The 19,342-nt window shown below is 37.3% G+C and overlaps 1 protein-coding gene across 3 annotated transcripts in view; it reads left to right on the forward strand.

Moving 5' to 3' along the window:
• The window catches only part of mpp3a (MAGUK p55 scaffold protein 3a), a 47,750-nt gene that overhangs the window by 18,082 nt on the left and 10,326 nt on the right, over positions 1-19,342 (forward strand). For all 3 annotated transcript variants that reach the window (XM_030142038.1, XM_030142040.1, XM_030142039.1), the window contains exons 2-12: positions 269-332; positions 478-596; positions 2,489-2,566; positions 2,946-3,026; positions 3,188-3,325; positions 4,060-4,141; positions 7,388-7,473; positions 9,328-9,402; positions 12,162-12,358; positions 14,436-14,500; positions 16,352-16,372. In XM_030142038.1, coding sequence (XP_029997898.1) covers positions 296-332; positions 478-596; positions 2,489-2,566; positions 2,946-3,026; positions 3,188-3,325; positions 4,060-4,141; positions 7,388-7,473; positions 9,328-9,402; positions 12,162-12,358; positions 14,436-14,500; positions 16,352-16,372 — 979 coding nt within the window. In that variant the 5' untranslated portion in view covers positions 269-295. The remainder of the gene's footprint in view (positions 1-268; positions 333-477; positions 597-2,488; positions 2,567-2,945; positions 3,027-3,187; positions 3,326-4,059; positions 4,142-7,387; positions 7,474-9,327; positions 9,403-12,161; positions 12,359-14,435; positions 14,501-16,351; positions 16,373-19,342) is intronic.

The following is a 19,342-nucleotide window of genomic DNA, read 5'->3' on the forward strand; positions in this document are numbered from 1 at the left end:
GTCATACGAGGTAAATACATTACAAAAATGCAGGCACAATTTATAGCACAAAGCCTACAAGGAGATGATGTATGGTCATAATGACTCCACATGGGTCTCTAGATGCCTTTATATCTGTTCTGCACATTCACACAAACACAAAACACACCATTAACTCTTGTCTCGTCTTATGAAAGGAGGTTAACTTTTTTTATAATCCTCCCACATTGTAAAACCCTTCACAGCAGAGTTGCTTAGATGTTAATTTCTCTTGTTTATCCTCCTCCAGGTTTCCCTCCTCTCACCTCACTGACCCATGAAAGAAGCCATGCCGGTCCTCACAGCAGGAGCGGGTGAGTCCAGTTGGCACAGATGCTCTGATTTCTACAACATGTAGCTTCTCAACACATACGGCCCATACAGCTCGAAGCGAACTGCGCCCCATCTGTTCATGTTCACGTACGCGGCTTAACCACGTCCTGTCTCTTTTTCTTGTAGGGCTACATGAGACGTTGGCCCTGCTGACCTCTCAGCTGCGCCCTGATGCCAATCACAAAGAGGACATGGTGTTCCTCAAAGATGTCTTCAGTGAGAGGAGCCTGGGATATCTCATGAAGGTTAGGGACTCAGAATCACTACTTTAACAATATGTGAAAGAGGAACAGTGGATTTGGGGATCCCCACATTCAAATCCAGACTCAAAGCTCACCTCTTTGGACTAGCCTACCCACCATAAGTTTTACTCTCCATTTTACATCTTCATTTCTATATATCATAATTATTCTTTTATCTATTTGTTTACCTCTTTGTATTTTATGCATTGTCTGTTTTATCTTGTTGTACAGTGTCCTTGGGTGTCCTGAAAGGCGCTTAAAAATACAATTTATTATTATTATTATTATTATTATTATTATTATTATTGATGGTCTCTGAAGATACGTATGTTGGATATAACTGTACCTTTACTCAAATGTATTGCGCTTTTGAGGTAATTGTACTTAATTATTTCTGGTTTATTCATCTTTATACTGAATAAGGCATCCCCGAATGTGTGAATGTTTGTGATAAACTGAAGGATTAAGTGTTCTTCTATGAGCTCGGGAAATTCTCCTCCTGCTAAAGTTAAGTAAACTCTACAAAACCTTCCTGGATTAGTTTGGAAACATCACAAAACTAAAATCAGGGCTTATTTATCTGAGCTCATGAAAAATCGACTCATTAGAGGAATGACTTTTTAGAGGTTCTCAGAGGACAGTGACAATATAAAGTCGTTCATATGATGCAGCATACATATTAATGAAGCAGTAAAATTAAAAGCATACACACACTCATTGTAAATCATATTTCACTGCACAGCATACATTTACTTTTCATATATTTAAGTACATTTTGCTGATACCTCTTATATAATTTTAATATGGAACATTAACTTGTCCTGCAATAGGCATCTCGCACAATTAGTTTTTAAGTAAAGGATCCAATTAAATCTTGTACCACTGAAGTAGTGCTGCAACTTTCAACAATATAATCTCAGAAAATCGTTTGCAATGTTTGTTTTTTCTCATGAATCACTGGATAAAATTGACTAAAACAAGTGGTGCCAGGCACAACAAACCCCGCCCCTCACACGTATTGTAGCTTATTTTGGCATCGATCCAGCTGATGTCATCATGTCTATGCATTTGCTGATGTCAGCATATCAATTGCCTCTATATATGTGGCAAGTTTGAAGTAAATTGAAACAAAATTGATGTTCTTATAGACATTTGAAATTTCACCCTTTACAAGTAAATGGGAGAAAAAAAGAGTTAAAAAAATTCATAAAATTTTGAACTTTGACCTACTTTTCCCAAAAATGTAATCACATCTATTCTGGATTGCCGGCAATCTATAAACCCAATTTCGTACGAATTCAACCAATAGTTTTGCTGCAACAGACGTGAAATTTCACCCATTATATGAAAGTGGGGAAAAAAAAAGATTTTAAAAATTCTTTAAAAATGTGAACTTTGAACTACTTTACCCAAAATGTAATGACATCTATTCTGGGTCACTGACATTCTATAAACCCAAGTTCTTATGAATTCAACCAAAAGTTTTGCTGCTACAGACATGTGAAATTTCGCCCATTATAAGTAAATGGAGGGAAAAAAAAGATTTTAAAAATTCATAAAAAAAATTTAAGTTTGACCTACTTTTCCCAAAATGTAATAGGATATGTTCTGGGTCACTGGCAATCTGTAAACCCACTTTAGTATGAATTCAACCAATAGTTTTGCTGCTAGAGTGTTAACAAACAAACCCTTGCCTCCCCTTCAGGGGGTGGGGTAATGAAAAAAATAGTGACATTGAAATGTGTAGATCAGATCAGAAACATACCAGCTGAATACATTTTGCTTGAAATAAATGGTTATTTTCAACTGCTTGACTTTAAACTATTTTTTTTAATAGTGCACTCTTTTAACGAGGATCTGAGTATTCTAATAAACTGAATATGTTTGTGTTGAAGATTCACGAGAAACTCAGACAGTACGAGAGACAGAGTCCAACACCTGTCCTGCACAGCGCATCTTCTCTGGCCGAGGATGTAAGTTCATCACACACCCACAAACACACACAAACACCAAATTGCTTTTTCCACTCGGGCACAGCAGTTGGTCACAATGAATAAGCTCTGACAGAGAAGCAATGCAGGTATCAAAAGTGAATTTTAATGTTCTTAAAGTGCTGATTCATCCCGATGTTCATCTAATGAAACTCCATATCCTGCTGCTTTCTCGCTCTCACCAGTTATCGGAGGGGAAACTGCTGACTTTAGCTTCTCACTACTTATCATTCCCAGCGTGCATGTCTGCGTATGTGTCTGCACTTATTATACAGTAAAGCCCATGGTACTTTAGAAGTCTCCACATGCACTGGTTTATATCAGGTCATGGCTCATGGTTCATGTGTGTTGTGGTTGTCAGGTGGCAGAAGAGCTGCAGAGCGGGCCGATGAGCACGGAAGAGAAGGAGCTTCTGCACCTGCTGACGTCGCCGCATCTTAAGGTAAACCATTCGTCAGTTTAAGGGCTTTTACACAAATACAGACAGAAATGGCTTGTATGCATCCATGCAGACATTTCCCGGTCCTGACGTTGCACTGTAGATTCTCTGAAGCGGCTCTTTGCACGCTTCAGCAGCTGAACGTCTGTTTTCTTTTCCGTCAGGCCGTTCTCTCGGTGCATGACACCGTGGCTCAGAAGAACTTCGACCCTGTTCTGCCTCCACTGCCAGATGACTTTGAGGATGAACTGGAGGAGGAGTCGGTGAAGATTGTCAGGCTGGTAAAGAACAAGGAGCCTCTGGTGAGTTGGACTGAGAGATGAGAGTGGAACTGAAAGTATACAGGGTTCAGACGGGTGCTTGAAACCCTTGAAAATGCTTGAATTTCAATGTTTTGTTTTCAAGGTCTGAAAAGTGCTCAAATTTTACTTTAAGTGCTTGAAAGTGCTTGCAATTCTAACTCTGTGATGTGATTTATTTATTTATTTTTAATATTAATTCAGGTTAAATGGCAAGCCAAAGCTACTTTCAGAGAGGTGATACATTTTGAAAAATAAAACTTTATGTCAAAAAACAAAATTACCAGGTTTTCCCAGGTGTTCTCAGGAGTGTGTCTGAAGAACACCAAGTAGCTTCCCTTTTTTTGCACAAAGTCTTTTTATTGGTATTTATGCAGGCTTCCCTTTTTTCGGATAAGATGTCGTGTTCTCCTTTAATTTCTAAACTTTTTGCTGTTATGAAACGTAATTGTTGATGTTTATAGAATAGTACATCGTTGTGATAAAAAGTGAAAAAAAAAAAGATCCTGAGTATATGTATTCCTGTAGATACGTATTTTACGCCACTGATAAGGTGCTGTACTGGTAAAATTTGAAAATGATCCTTAAAAGTGTTTGAAAAGTGCTTGAATTTGACCTTGAAAAACGTGTACGAACCCTGAATATAAAAACCTGCAGTAAAAGGAGACGAGGGAAGGAACGATATGAGACCTTTGTCCTCTTTAGTTAGTGATCCTTCTCCTCCATTTGTCCTCCAGGGAGCCACCATCAGGCGTGATGAAGCCACCGGGGCCGTGACCGTGGCTCGGATCATGAGGGGGGGTGCAGCTGACAGAAGTGGTAAAGTATCTGTAATGGGCCTCTTAACAGTGTGTGTGATGACAAATGTGTTAAATCCTAAATTTGGTCTTACCTCCACTATCTTGTAAAGCTCTTGAATGTTTTCTTGAAGTTGCAGTCCTTGATGGTTTGGCCCAATAATTCCACAATAACCTTTCACATGTTGTAATTCAAGTAGCCTGAGAGGAAATATGGGATCTATTTTCAGCTAAAAATCTAAATCTGCCCTATGATGGGAGGTTTTAATGCCCACAGGTGTTTCCCAGGGTTTATGCGGGTCATTAAAAAGCATTAAAAGTCATTAAATAGATTTTGTGAAAATTAAGGCCTTAAATGGCATTAAAAGCAATAAATTTGATGTCCAGAGGCATTAAATAATTAAAAACACTTGATGGAAAAAAAGCATTGTTATTCATGATTTATTTTGATTATATAAACATTTAATAATTTTGATTGGAAGTTTAGTGTGATGATTGACAGGCGGAGGCCTTTAATTGGTTATTTTTTATGGCCGATACACAAAGTCACACCACTGGATGCTTGGAATGCAACGTGCTGTGAGCGTGCTCATGCCGTGGCGAAAGAGCTGAGGGAATATTAGCAAATGTTGGAAAAATGGGAAAATATAAGTTTCAGCAGAAGTGATTGGAGGAGGAACAATTCAGAACCTGGTTAAAGCCTGTCGATAGTAAACCGGCATAAAACTATATATAAAACTGTATCTGCAGTCGGACATGGACTTTAAATTTGTTTAAAGTAGCTTTAAAAAGCATTAAATTTGATTTTTTTTTCTCCAATATTTTTTATTGAAAAAAAAATAGAACACTTCCACAGAATTACAATTTACCTTCCCTTTTTTTTCAAGTATAAACATATATGCATATAGAGACACATTTACATGTATATATATAGACATATACACATGCATACAAAAACAACAAATGAAAACGCACTCTTGCATTAAATTAGTTTTGCTGATACCTGCAGAAACCCTGTTTCCAGACTGGTAGGAAGGTTTAATACGTGACTGACAGCTGTAATTACAGGCAGCTTTTCAGTTTCAGTCAAATGTTACTCTTGATTCTCAACTCTGTGGCTCTACACAGAAACTTGGAAAACTTCACTTTTCCACAGTGAAATGGTGTCAGGCCATCTATATTTATATGCACTTTCTTGATTTGCAGTGAGAGCAGACAGCTGCAGAGTGAAGGTGTGTATTATCAAATTCTAGTATTTTTCCTCCTTCAGCTTTAACTCCTTGGCTTCAGTCAAAGGTTTTTGGGTTTTTTTTGCTCAAAGTCTTTTTATTAGTATTTATGTAGAAACTGTACAAGCTAAGTGTGTTACAGACATGAGTCCATACAAATAAGAACAATCCCCACCCATGCTCCAGAATGGCTTTGATTCTGCATACAACCACATATATTGTAAACATAGTTTGCCTGTTGAAATTATTTTCAATATACACTTAAAAACAAAGTTTAAATTATAAATGCAAATGGGTGCTTCTATGAAACTGGTCCCTAAAAACAGAAGATGGAGGTTAAAAATTCAAACCAGATGTAGATTAATGTTATGAAGCAAGTTTGGAAGCACTTCAGGTCCCTGTTAACAATGAATACTTACTGAGATAAAAGAGAAACTATTTATCAGATAAAACACATTTTTATTTTATTTTTATATTATTTTTATACACAAATCTGTATGTAACATGGTCAAAAGGACATGAAATTTATGCGCTACTATTTTTTTTGAATATCTTTTTATTCTCTCACAGGTACATTTTGGGAATCAAACTAATTATGCAAAAATGACCACTGTTGCAAAATCATTCACGCTTTATATGCATTTAACTGGGCAGGTTCCATTTGTAACGCAAGTGGACACGATGGGTTACATTCAAAACCTGGAATGCGACTGAGATTCATGAAAAACCTGCATGTGTGGATTAGAAAAACCACTAGAATCATCAAATTTAACACTGTCTTTATTTATAGCGGTATATAAGACCATTTCAAGCCATGTTTTCCAGATCAAATGCACTGACACCTAGGTAGCTTTTCATGTCCCAATTTGGGTCCTATTTTTGGCCCCAATATTTTATTTAAAAAATCATTAATTTTAGGATGGCTCAGAGCAAGAGTATAATTTTTTTGTATTTATCTGAGGTCATCATTAGGTACATCCTGGGGGGAAAGGTGTCTAAATTTCTCTTTTATTATTGGGTTTAAAAAGCTGGCAAATTGTCAGGTACCAAAATAAACCCAGTTTCATAGAAGCATCCAAATAGAGCAAAAGCCTATGAATCCTAAGTTCTCTATAATAGAGGGCAGTCAGATGGTTTTAATAAAAACAAGCGCTGTGTGTTTTCAACAGCTATAATGCCATAATCATTATAGTTTCATGTGTTCTCCCTACAATGTTTACTTTTGGTCTTTTCGTATCTCAGATAAGTGTTTCATGCACATTGAAATCTGAAGAGAAATAGTAAGTCATTGTCTCTAAATGTAAGAAGCAGTTCCCTCGATGCTTACGACAAACTGTCACAAACAAGCAGTGAAACCCGAGTGTCCTCAGACTACCTCGTATAATCTACGACAACATAGACGCTTTACAGCAGCAGGAAGATGAGAAAGAGAGGGATGGTGTGGTTACTGCTGTCTGAAACCCAAAGCTCCCCTCCAATCAAAACAGAGTCCCCAGAGAGTCAGTCACACATGATGGAGAGTCAGCACCTTTCGTGGATGTTACCATGGAGATATTAGCCATATTCAGGTGCGGGGTTGACTGCATTATTTGGCATTAGAAACACACACTGTGGGAAAGTAAACCAATCTGTGTTCATATCCATGAATCATTAATGTCTTCCTGTTTTCCTGCTGTGTCAAGTGATGGGATCAGCTCTCATCGATGTGGAGACAGAGGCTGCATTTCTGAATTACCCTCAGGCCTTTGTTTTTGTCTTCTGAGTGCATACGTTATATGTATACAATCAGACAATAACATGTAAGCTATGTGCCGCTGTGTCCTGAGGGAAAAGCATATTGATCTCATGTCTCACAGCCTTTGGTTTCATTGTTATGGCTGCGGCTAAAAGGATCACATCAGAAAGAGGCCTCGGATCAGTGAATCTGACAACAATACCGATGTGAAGATACGACTGATAAACCCCAAGGCCCACGCAGCTCTATGAAACCTCTATTGTCAGTGGAGTATCTCAGTCTGTGTCCTTATGCTGTGTGGCAGGCTTGGTCCACGTGGGAGATGAACTCCGGGAGGTCAATGGAGTCTCTGTGATCCACAAGAGGCCTGATGAGATCAGTCAGCTCCTGGTAAGACGCACTCGTACTGTATAATAACAAATGGAAACAGTGTACAGAAACCGTAATGTCCAGAGTCATTTATTTAACCCTTTACGCACTTAAGTCGCAATACTGTGACAAGCAACATATCTGGATGAAACAGACCATAGCTCCAGATAGACTGCCAAATCTTGTTACCACCTCCCACCAATAAATAGCAGACATGTGACCTTTTAGTCCTAACACCATTTTAGGGCATGTTTCTATTCAAAGTGAATAAGAAAATTGAATTTGAAAGGCATGGTCCTGATGTGGTTTAGTTAGTAAGTAAAGTTTTGAAATCTTGATATCAAAACTAAATATTAAAAAAAAAAAAAAAACTCAGGCGCCTAAAGGGTTAATTCCTTAAACTGAACTCTGATAATTCTATCATGGAGAGAAGTCTGACTAGAACTCTGCAAGGTTTGGTAATGGCTGCCAAGATGCACCTTGCTACAATATATTTAACTGAATGAATATGTATGTGTGCTATGGGTAGAAGGGGTGTGTATTGACAAGAATCTGGCGATACAATACAAATCACAATACTAGGATCACGATACGATATATCACGATATATCATGATACTGTTACATTTTTTTGTTTGTTTCTTTTTTTTAAATGATTATTTCCTTGAAGAATTGAATTACACCAGAAATATGCACAAATACTAAACACATTTTTATTTGATCACAACAGGATCTATTGCTATATCACAAAATGTTCCTGTGTTCCAACTTAAATTATGTTTTACAGACATTACAGTTTAAGATCCTGTTCAAATGTTCATATTCTATTAGTTTAGAACTAACATCAGAACATTATTTTTGTGCAATCCCAACAAAGGAACTAACATCTGCCTCTCAGACAGTAAAAAGTGCTTTTAAGATGCTTCAAATAACCATTTTTGAATAAAACAATGTTAAATTATAATAAATAAGATATAAACATTAAAGAAAACCCAAAAACAAAAATGAACCTCCACCATATCTGCATGTGAATAAATACCTAAAAATACTGATACAGTACTTTTTAATATCAATACAGTATTGTGAAACTAAATATCGCGATATATTGCAGAACCAATATTTTCTAACACCCCTAATGGGTAATGCTGAATCCATGTTGCCTACGGAAAACTCAGAATGTGTCAAAACTTGTGTACCAGATTCTTTAGCAAAAATATGGATGCTCTGGATCACAGGTGTGTAACTGGCCCACCAAAGGGAAAAAGGGTAAAATCATTTTAGTTCGGGTTCCACATACAGACCAATCTGATCACAAGTAGGTCAGACCAGTAAAATACTATCATAATAACCTATAAGTAATGACCACTCCAAATTTTGCTCTTTGTTTTAGTGTAAAAAAGTAAAATTACCTCAAAATGTTGACATTTACAAACTATCCTTTCACCAAATATATGAACTTTGTGAATGTAAACACGGTCATAATGTAATAAAACTTTTCTCACTGTTATTATTTTACTGGTCCCGCCCACTTCAGATCATTGGGCTGTATGTGACCGTTGAACTAAAATGAGTTTGACACCCCTGCTCTAGATAGAAACCACTGAAAGCCCAATAATGCCACAACTTTCTTGTCCATAATGAGTCTTTGTAAATGTCTGATAAATATACAGACACAGGACGAACGCCTGCTCGACAAACGCAAGTCACGGAATTTAATTTAAATTGAATTTAGCCTGACATTTAAGCACAATCTACATATTTTGGTCGATATTACTGATCCGTACACAGTTTCAGTTCACAGTACTTTTTAACTATGTTTGTCTTTTGTTTAAGACTGAATCCTCCTCCCTACTTCTTCTGTCTATTTGCAATCTAGTCCCAGTCCCAGGGCTCCATCACTCTAAAGATAATCCCTGCCATTAAAGAGGAGGACCGACTGAAGGAGAGCAAGGTGAGACAAAGAATGAGCGTAGCAGTAATTCAAATGAGTCCCCAGAAAGAAATTTATTCAAGTAGTACTTCAGTGTACTCGGATTTTTGTGTAATGCTGTCTTTGTCATTTGCTCTTTTTTATTCCTAGTAATTCGATGTGTGTTTTTTTTTTAACCAATTTCATTTTTTTGAAAGTGTGTTGTAATTCCAACTCTTGCCAACCCAAACATTTCTTCCATTTTTTTCCTTTAATGGAAAATGTAAAATAACTTTAATCTTTTTTTTTTCCAAATCTGCACTGGGTTTTCTCAAAATGAAGAGCTTCAGATGCACAGGTTTTTCTCCAAATAAAATCCAACTGAAAATGAATTGCTGCATTTCCTACTTTATCTTATATGTTACTGCTAAGTCAACACTGGCAGCAGGATGTGAACAGTCAGTCATGGCTCCGTTTAGTGTTCGTCTGGCACCACTTCCACTGCCAAGAGACTTTATTTCCGTAGTGTCTTCTTCACTCTTGTTGAAAAACTTAACTTGGCTTGGGTATGTGTTGAAGTATCACGCCAGAGATTTTGAGGAGAAATATTGCATATACAGTGCTGTGTAGCTTTGTTGTTTTTGCAGGGTTTTAATTCATGCATGTGTATTTATTAGTCTCCTCAATAAGAGAAAATACAGGAAATATGTGCACAGTTTTAAAATACAAGAAAAAAATCAAACTAAGTGGCTTTTGGGCATTTTTTAGTGGGACCTCTGTTTGGATTTAGTACACTTATGCTGTCCAGATGATCCCATATTACTACCAGAATATAATTTTTTTCTGAATTGTATTGTTTTTTAATGTTGTTTATATATTTCCTGTATATTTCATTGTATACAGAGACTTAGAAATGCATGTGTATCATCACATTCAGAGTACTGCGTTGGGTAATTATTGCAACTTACAGCATTTAGTGTAAAACTTTTTAATTTTTTGATTATTAAAAAGGATTCAAGTGAAGGACTACTGTGATTTGAGATATTTTTATCATCAAAATGACTAGAATTGATTGGAAAGAAATGAGAAGAAATGCATTTACTGATGTGGCACTCCGTAGTCAACACCCCCCCCATTCTATTTGACAGTTAATTAAAATGACATGTGAAGACTGATTATAATTACTAACGCTAAATCTCTGTTTGCACGGGACTAATATAACTTGTGGTGAGTTGGAAATTAACCCCGCCACATCTGTGTTTCATGCAGGACACTTAAGCAGGATAAGCAAAGTCTGTTTTTCACTGTAATTTACTGCTGTTATTACCTTGTTCTGATGTTAGGGAAGTCAGTACTTACAGATAACTGTCATTTATGTCATCCATCTCATCTTTTCAGATGTAGTTTGCTCTTTTGGTCAATGTTAATGTTATATTGCAACATGATTGCCCTGAATTTTCATTTAAAACACTCGTGAACTTTCACCTATCATTACTTACACACCCTCCATAGTCCTTGACTTGTATAAAGGCATAAATCCCACTAAAGCCGGGAGATGTTGATTCACGCAGGGCTAATACTGCACCAGTACCTCTGTTTGCTGAAATAGTAGGGCAGTCATAGTAGTTCTGTGGGTCAGTTACTGTGGTATTTTTTACTTTTCACACACAGACATGGCAGATTTGCAGGGGACTAAGATCAAAGATGACCTCTGCAATTATTACAAATTACCAAAGGCAGAAGTGTCACAAATGATACAATTATCATACATTTGACATTAAATTATACATCTACAGAAGAAAAGAAAATGATCATCAGAGCAAGATTCAAAGATTTTTTTTGTCAGTTCACTAGATCTGAGGTGCAGTTTCTTTCTCACTTTGCCATGAAATGCCATGCAGTTAAAAAAAAAAGAGGTAAAAATAGAAGAATAAATGAGTGGTATAAAAGAGAATATAAAATATAAAAATCAAACATATTTAAAATAGCAGTGGGGGTGCAGTACACTAACATTTTTGAGGTGGGAAGGTGAATAGTGGAACAAAACAGCAGCAGATATGACAATAATACAATGGGATACCATACCATACCATACCATACCATACCATACCATACCATACCATACCATATTTATCAAAAGTCTGTTTCCACTGGTGATGTTTCGGTCTTTAACCTTGTAAAGCTTGATCCATTAAATCGTTAACAGAAAATTCTAGTTCTTTGAAACTGCAGCCTTTATTGGTCCTTTTGAACAACCAAATAAAAATGTTTTCAGATATCAATTTCCACGCATGAGTTTCAATTTTGTATCATATTTGATACATCAAGTCTCAATCCTCAAATTTTATTATTTTTGAACAAACAAACATAATATAACACAAACATGTTTAACAAATTGGTAATTCCTTTTCAAAATTGGCAAAGTTCTTCCTCCTTCCTCATTAATGACAATCTTGTAGTGTCACTGGAAAGGCCTCTGGTGAACAAATTCCTCCCCCCTGGTGGATTATCCGTGTATTGCATGTATCTAATTACATACATCAGGTTTTTCAAGATGAAAAATACCACGCTGATCATGTAGAGGGCTTCAAAACTCATGTATCAAATATGATACGTTTGGCGTTAAAGTGTTAATGCTGTGTGCTGGTATCAGAGTCTGGATATTCACTTATCAAAGCTGAAAACCAGTAGATCTCAGTCACCGTCTGATCATTATGTGAATCTCTGACCTTTTTTTCTACATAATTACCACTCAGCATCATCAATAAATTCCTCTCTTAAACCTGTATGTTTGATCGTAGGTCTACATGAGAGCCTTGTTCGACTACATCCCCTTAGAAGACAAAGCCACACCTTGTCAAGAGGCGGGACTTCCCTTCAAGCGGGGAGACATCCTGCAGGTCGTAACCCAGGACGACCACACGTGGTGGCAGGCGAAGCGCGTGGGCGACAGCAACCTGCGGGCCGGACTCATCCCATCCAAACAGTTCCAGGAAAGGTGAGAGCGGCAGGTGGAGGTGGAGGTGGGGGTGAGGTTATGTCATGCATGTGCAGATTTAGGTTTGGATTAAATCATAAACCTGTGGTGTGAAATAACCGGACCTAGGGCTGAACACTTCATCCACACGCTGCTGATATGTGTTTTATCCCAACGCTTGTAATCTTTTAAATCCATGTTCATGTGTTCCAGTTTGAAGGGTCAAATATGATTAGATGGAGCATCAGAGCAGAGTAGAGAAAATAAATCAAAACACAGCCTTGAATGGGCGCGCGCTGATACTGTAAGTGTCATAATCCTGCGGTAAGATGATCTCAGCAGGCCACGACATCCGCGCCAAACACCGCAGCGTCTGTTGGATTTATAACAACAGCTTGGATGTAAAGACACAGGTCAAACTGCAGGAGTCAGCAAATGTCGTGATGCTTAAATTGGGTCGTATTAGGTTGAATAAACATGTAGGATTAAATCATGATGGTCAGACTGTGGGTTCCTGCCAGAGTTATTTCATTGTCAGTTTTCATTAGTTTATGAGTGTATATACTTTAGTTTTAATTTTGCTTTTATTAGACTCAGTTATAAAGGCTTCAGGTATTATGAGAGAAACCTTAATTTTATAGGAGATGAAAAAGAAAGGATGAAAGCATGATGAACAAAGAGAATTATGATGGCTGAAAAACAAAGCCTCCAGTCTGAATAATGCACTTAATTGAGAAAACCCAAAAAACGCGTTGTTTTCTTGCTGAATGCTATCTGGTAATGAAATAAAAATAAATAATACACTGTTTTTGGACTATTACTTTGTTTTGATATGTGCACCATTACAGGTATGGAAAGGAGTTTATTTTAATGTGAAATGCTGCTGCAAAATGGACAGTCTATCCTTGATATGAACAGCAATTTTGTGTTTTATGCATAGTCAGAATTTAGTCTGATATGTGAGGATTTTTGAGTTACTTAGGGAATCTGACATGGGAATTTACGGTAGGTGAAGGATGGACTAAGGGGACGGGAGGTTATAAGTTAAACTTCATCCCGCTCCTTTTTGAATGGTTTACTTTCTTTTTATTTAATTCTTTTTTTGTTTGATTTTATTGCAATATTCAAAATAAATAAACAAACAAACTTTTTAGAAGTAGCATTCTACAAGAAAACAAGAAAAAGTGCATTTTTCAGATAAGAGGTTTAATTCTTCAGCCATTTATTTATTTATTTATTTATTTATTTATTTAGGGAGGAGAGTGCACATTAATGAACACATTTATACAGTCCATTTCAGTATAAACATGTTAATATGCTGGAGTTTGCATCAGTGCTAATTTTCATCTGCAGTCCCCATTTAATAAATAAATAACAGTGACCCGTGCAATACAAAGCAATACAGTGGATTAAGTGCAGTACAGAGCAAGACAGTGTAATAGATTACAAAACAGTACAGTTCAATGCACTACAATATAGTAGAAAATTACATTTTTGCCTACGTGTCAAGGATTGAAATAAACATTCCTACTTAAAAGACAATGCAGTACAAAACATTTGTACCTACGTGTCAAGTATTAAAATAAACATTCAGCGCTCCCTTTAAAGTGCTAACCATTGATTAGGTATTAAAGTTTCCATATTTTTCAAGCTTTTTTTATTTCTTATTATTATTATTGTTGCAGCTTATTTATTTTTTAGTTTGTGTGTCATTTACTCCTAGAAAAATTGAGAACAAAGCTGATTTTACTTGCAATTCTCGGGTTTTTTTTAGATTGTGTTTCTTTGTTCACTGTAGTTTTTATTCAGTATTCATATTTTACAAAACTATATAAAGCAGAGGTTCATTTTTATGTATCAGTAAAACTAACCTTACATGTTTCAGTCCAGTTTTATTTATAAACCACTTTAAAAACAACACCAACGTGGCCAAAGTGGCTGTGCACAAATAAAACACATAAAATGCTCCCTTTGTCTCTCATGTTAAAATCTTCTTACGCCTCTGTGATGTTCCCTCCCCACTGTTTATTTCTAAACTGTCCATTCTCTTCCCGCCTTCATCCTCTTCTGCTCTTTGTTCTGCTGCACATTCCTCCAGGCGACTGGCCTACAGGATGAAAATGGGCACACTCCCGAATCCAAAATCCCCTAAAAAGCCTGCCTGTAAGTTCTCGCTTCCCAGGATTCCACTGCATTTTCAGAATTATTCCATTATTGCAGTTTTGTTGCTGCAGGATCTTCCAGCTCTGCTTTGGCTGTAGATGTACTCAGTGTCATCACAGGACGGTAATTCCTCTGGATAAACGCAGCCGTGTATTCATTGACATTTATTGACCTTTTTTTTTTGCCGGTAATTGGCATTCTCAGAAGCATTAGTATTCATTGTCCGTGCTCTCCACACTGCTATGTAGACATGTTTTTAAAAGGAAAGAGAGAGAGGGAGGGATCGCATATGAATTAATCTCTTTCATGTTTGGTCCATCTGGCCAGTGAGCGGGCTGCGAGTTCAGCTTAAGTAGATCCACGCAGTGTTAAGAGTGCAAAAAACAAAGCCCCCACAGTACATTACACTGCCCACTTTCTCACTTGATACTACAAAGGTGGCTTGTAAATACACAGGTGAGTGGGTAATATGAGTGGAGGCTCTTCGTGGCGTATAAGCTGCAGGCGATCCGATTAGGTCTGAGCCACGGGGAGACGACGAGCTTAGCAATATGGCCGCCGGCTCCACCATAGCACCGCAGCCTGAGGGGACTCTCCTGCCTCGGCCCCTCTCCATGCTCCTCGGACTAACCCATAAAAACCCAGCACTACTTTTGTGTCAGTTCCCAAATGAAATTTTCTTTACCTTTTTAAGTGATTTATCACCATTTATTTATATTATTCTCTGTATTTTGTATTTTAGCTGTATAAATCAGGTATTTTCCTATATTCATAGACCCAGACATCCACTTGCAAACAAAACCATCTACTGATCTAAACTGTTTAATGCATGTTGATCCACTAATTTTATCAATCCATGTAAATAATTGTTGGAAAATACAGTTTGTCGTCTTTTCATGGTCATCAGATATGACCCATTTGGATGTTCAGAGGATCCGTAGTGAATGTGGAAACACCGTCATCTTCTACAGCATTGACTCAGCAGTAAAACCCATAGAGTTGGATCAATGACAGTGAATGGACACACTTGGTTTATGTTCAGTTATTGATGTGTTGTACTGAAAAAGTCATGTTTTCTTCCGTTTTCTCTGGTTTTTTTTATGTAAAACCCTCAACTTTAATCTGAGCTTTTATGAACATCTACATGATCGATAAATCAAAGATAGGAAAATACCCAGTTTTCACTTCAGAATACAAAATACAGAGCACAATATTAGAAAAAAACATAGAAAAAAAGGTTAAAATGGGTCTTTATGGGTTAATTTACTGATCATGTAGATGTTCATAAAGCTCAGATTAAAGTTAAGGGTTATTATATCTGAAACAGAGAAAGCTGCAGCGAAAGTGACTTCTCAGTAAAATATGTCAATAACTGAACATGTCTCCATCCATTGTCATTGATCAAACTCTGTGGGTTTTACGGGTGAATCAATGTTGTAGAAGATGACGGTGTTTCCACGGTAACTATTTAGTCTCCGAACATCCAAATGGGACCATGAAAAGATGACAAACTGCATTTTACACCAATTATTTACATGTATCGGTAGGATTCGTGGACCAACAAGTATTAAACATTTTAGATCAGTAGATGGTTTTTGGTCGGTGATGGATGTTTGGGTCTCTAAGGGTTAATGTCCCTAAAACCCAGCTGGGGTCTTTACACACAGATTCCCCCCTTGTATCACCAGTGATGTCATTCTGAGGACAGCAGAAAAGCTCTTTAAATTTAGAACCTACAGCACAAACCTGCATCTACATGTTCACTCCTCTTTTCTGTCTGCTTTGAAATGACCTGCCCTGTACCTTCTCTAATGTTTCCACTTTGTCTTCCCCTGTTGCATACTCTATCAGACGACCAAGGATGTGATAAAGGTGGGTACATGCGCGGCTGTAAACATGAATTATTCAGCCTGCACACAAACATCCGCACACAAAATACACAATGAGAACATGTAAACCCCAAGCCTCGACGTCTGTGTGTGGAGAGCTTGCATGTATACTAGTGGGGTTTGGGATTTCTCCTGCTTCCAGCTTAATTCCTCCCCTCCTGCTGTCAGTGTTTCAGAGCAGAATAGAGAGTCTTTGCCTGGTTTGTGTGTAAATATGTGTGTGTATATTTGTGTGTGTGTGTTGGACCAGGTGATGTGAAGGCACAACAGCATCCCAGGAGACTCGAGTCCAGCCAAGCAGAGGTTGTTAAAGATAACAATAGCTCCTCTTTTCCTCTGCGTCATCCTCAGTCCTTATTATCTTTTGTTCTGTTTATTCCGCCTCATCTTTCTCTCTGCTGCTGTTTTAGCTGTTGTTATGTCTCCTGTTGGGGCCATTTGTACCAAACTGGTCAAGCTACTGTATCTCATGACCAAAACACACATTTCAGTATGGAAATCTTAGAAGTTCACCAAGATCCCTCTATTATGTATTGAAATCCAATGCAATATTTGAGATATTAATAAGCTTAATACAGTGTTTTTCAACCTTGGGTTTGCCTGGAATTCAAATTACTAATTAAAAAAATATATGGTGAGTTGAGAGAGACAATCCCAATACAGAAAAGACAAACTGTGAAGCTGAAACTGAAGCACTGTGGTACTGTTTATCTTTCAAATGTTCATTGTGGTCAGTTTCAGATGCTGCAGCTCTTTCATAATTCATAGTTTGAGTTATTGTTGGTTCAGTATTAATTGTCAGCCTTGTAAATCCAAGCTGGACTGACTGTACATATCCTGACCAAGGAAAATAAAATTCTCACTTTTTGCAGTAATCTACACCTGGCTTTTCTGCCTCTGTCCATAATAATATACATTATATAGACTAAATGTCACCTAAAATTAATATGCAACATAGTATAGCAAACTATTATATAATCAAAAACAAATTAATTTTAGCAAAAAAAAAAAGTCTCAGTTTTGAATGTCTGGGGTCACCAGAAATTTGTGACGTTAAAATGGGGTCACAAGCCAAAAAAGGTTGACTTAATACATATAAAATCATTAACAGGATTCTGTCACTGGAAGGCGATGGTCCAAAACTGTACGCATCAAAATTTCAACTTTAAACTAGAAAAGCACTCAGAGAGCGCAGACCTCCGGCAAGGCGAATCAGCCCCACCCCGATCACCACTAAAATTTAATCATTTGGTCCTTGTGACAGTATCAGCATTTCCTGAACATATTTTAACTGATTGTACTGACTGTAGGTTGTATTTTATTCACATATTAAAAACAGAAGCTATACCATATTCCCTTACAAAGAAGTTCAGTACATTTGTACATTTTGGCTTCATATTTGATCTGTTATAACCCTATAATGCACTCTTGTCATGTAGCGTTACATAAAAAGAATGGACACTAAAAGGCTAAACAACCGTAAAAGTGAAGTTTAAAATATAGCTGTATATTTAGATTAGTTTATTTTAGTTTATTTCAGACACAAACATAATACAAAACATAAGACAAAAAAACAAAACAAGACAAAAAAAAAAAAAAAAAAGAAAATGGAACAACTGACACTGCTTATCTAGTCTTACCCCCTGTCAAAAATATTCAAGTCTTTATGTAAAAATGTTGGCACATCTAAAACATAATGGCTACATCTGGAGCAGTAGGAGCCATCATTTTGAAGGAATGTCACTAATGAACACACATTTTTATGTACCTAAGCACATTTTTTTGTGAGTTACTGCTGAAAATGTAGTTTTCGGTGGATGGATGGGAGGATCAGTCAGTTTTATTTATTTATTTTTTTCCAGTTAAGTTTTTATTGAAATTTTTTACACATATATTTGACAAAACGACAAAAAAACGAACAAAACAACATTGCTGGGGTACGTTACACATATTTCATTACATTTGCATTATCCAGTCTTTCCACCATTCTGAGTTTTGCAAACAGTCCATTTATTCCACTTTTTTGTCCATTTGGGCTTCCTGTAGTCGCAGTCTGTGAGTCACCCTTTCCATTGTATATATTCCATCAATAATTGCGATGCACTGGTCCTGTACTGGTGGTTCTGTCCTTCCCCACTTCCTTGTAGTAGCTTTTTTGCAAGCCACTAAAAGAATATGTCGTTTCCCGCTACATTTCCATCAGATAAGTTACAAAAATACAGAACATCACAGCACATTGGAATCCCATACCCCATTATTCGTTTTAGTACTCAACACACCATTTCCCAAAACCCAATTATTTTATCACATTTCCAAAAAAAACATTTGTGTGATCTACATCAAATTCTCCACATTCCCTCCGACATTTCTGCTGTCTGTTCAGTCGGTTTATTTCAATAGGTAAGAGAGGGATCTTTGTAAACATGTAAGATTTATATACGTAAGTGTTTGGTGAATGTGTTTATTTTGGTTGTGTGATGACGGCTTGCGCCAGATAGGAGTCCCATTGTGATGGTCTGTTTATGTGTCCAAGACGATCTTTTAGAATTGAAAATACCTCTGTGTGTAAATAAAAGCATCATTGTGTTTCTCGTGTAATTGTGGGTGTGTAGGCTACTGCGCGAGGCAGGTGGTAGCTCAGCTTTACCTTTTCGGGTGGAGATGAGGCTTGTTTACATCGTGTTCAGGTCACCTCCGGATGAACTGGAGCCTCTCTCCCCTCTTCTCTCCTCTCTTTTCCTCTCTTCTCTCCTCTTAATGTTAAACCTCATCAAGCCTTCGTTAGTATTTGTTGCCTCCAACAGCGTTCCTTCATTAAGTCTTGGCAGCCTCTCCACTCTCGCCTCCCGCTGTCTGCCTGCCTGCTGCCTGTCGGCCCCGCCTGTCCTGTCCAGCGCCCCAGGCCCACGCCCCCACCTTTTATAACCCAACCCCACCCCTGTACTCCTTAACT

Source organism: Sphaeramia orbicularis, chromosome 8, assembly GCF_902148855.1.
Source record: "Sphaeramia orbicularis chromosome 8, fSphaOr1.1, whole genome shotgun sequence".
NCBI classification, from domain to species: domain Eukaryota; kingdom Metazoa; phylum Chordata; class Actinopteri; order Kurtiformes; family Apogonidae; genus Sphaeramia; species Sphaeramia orbicularis.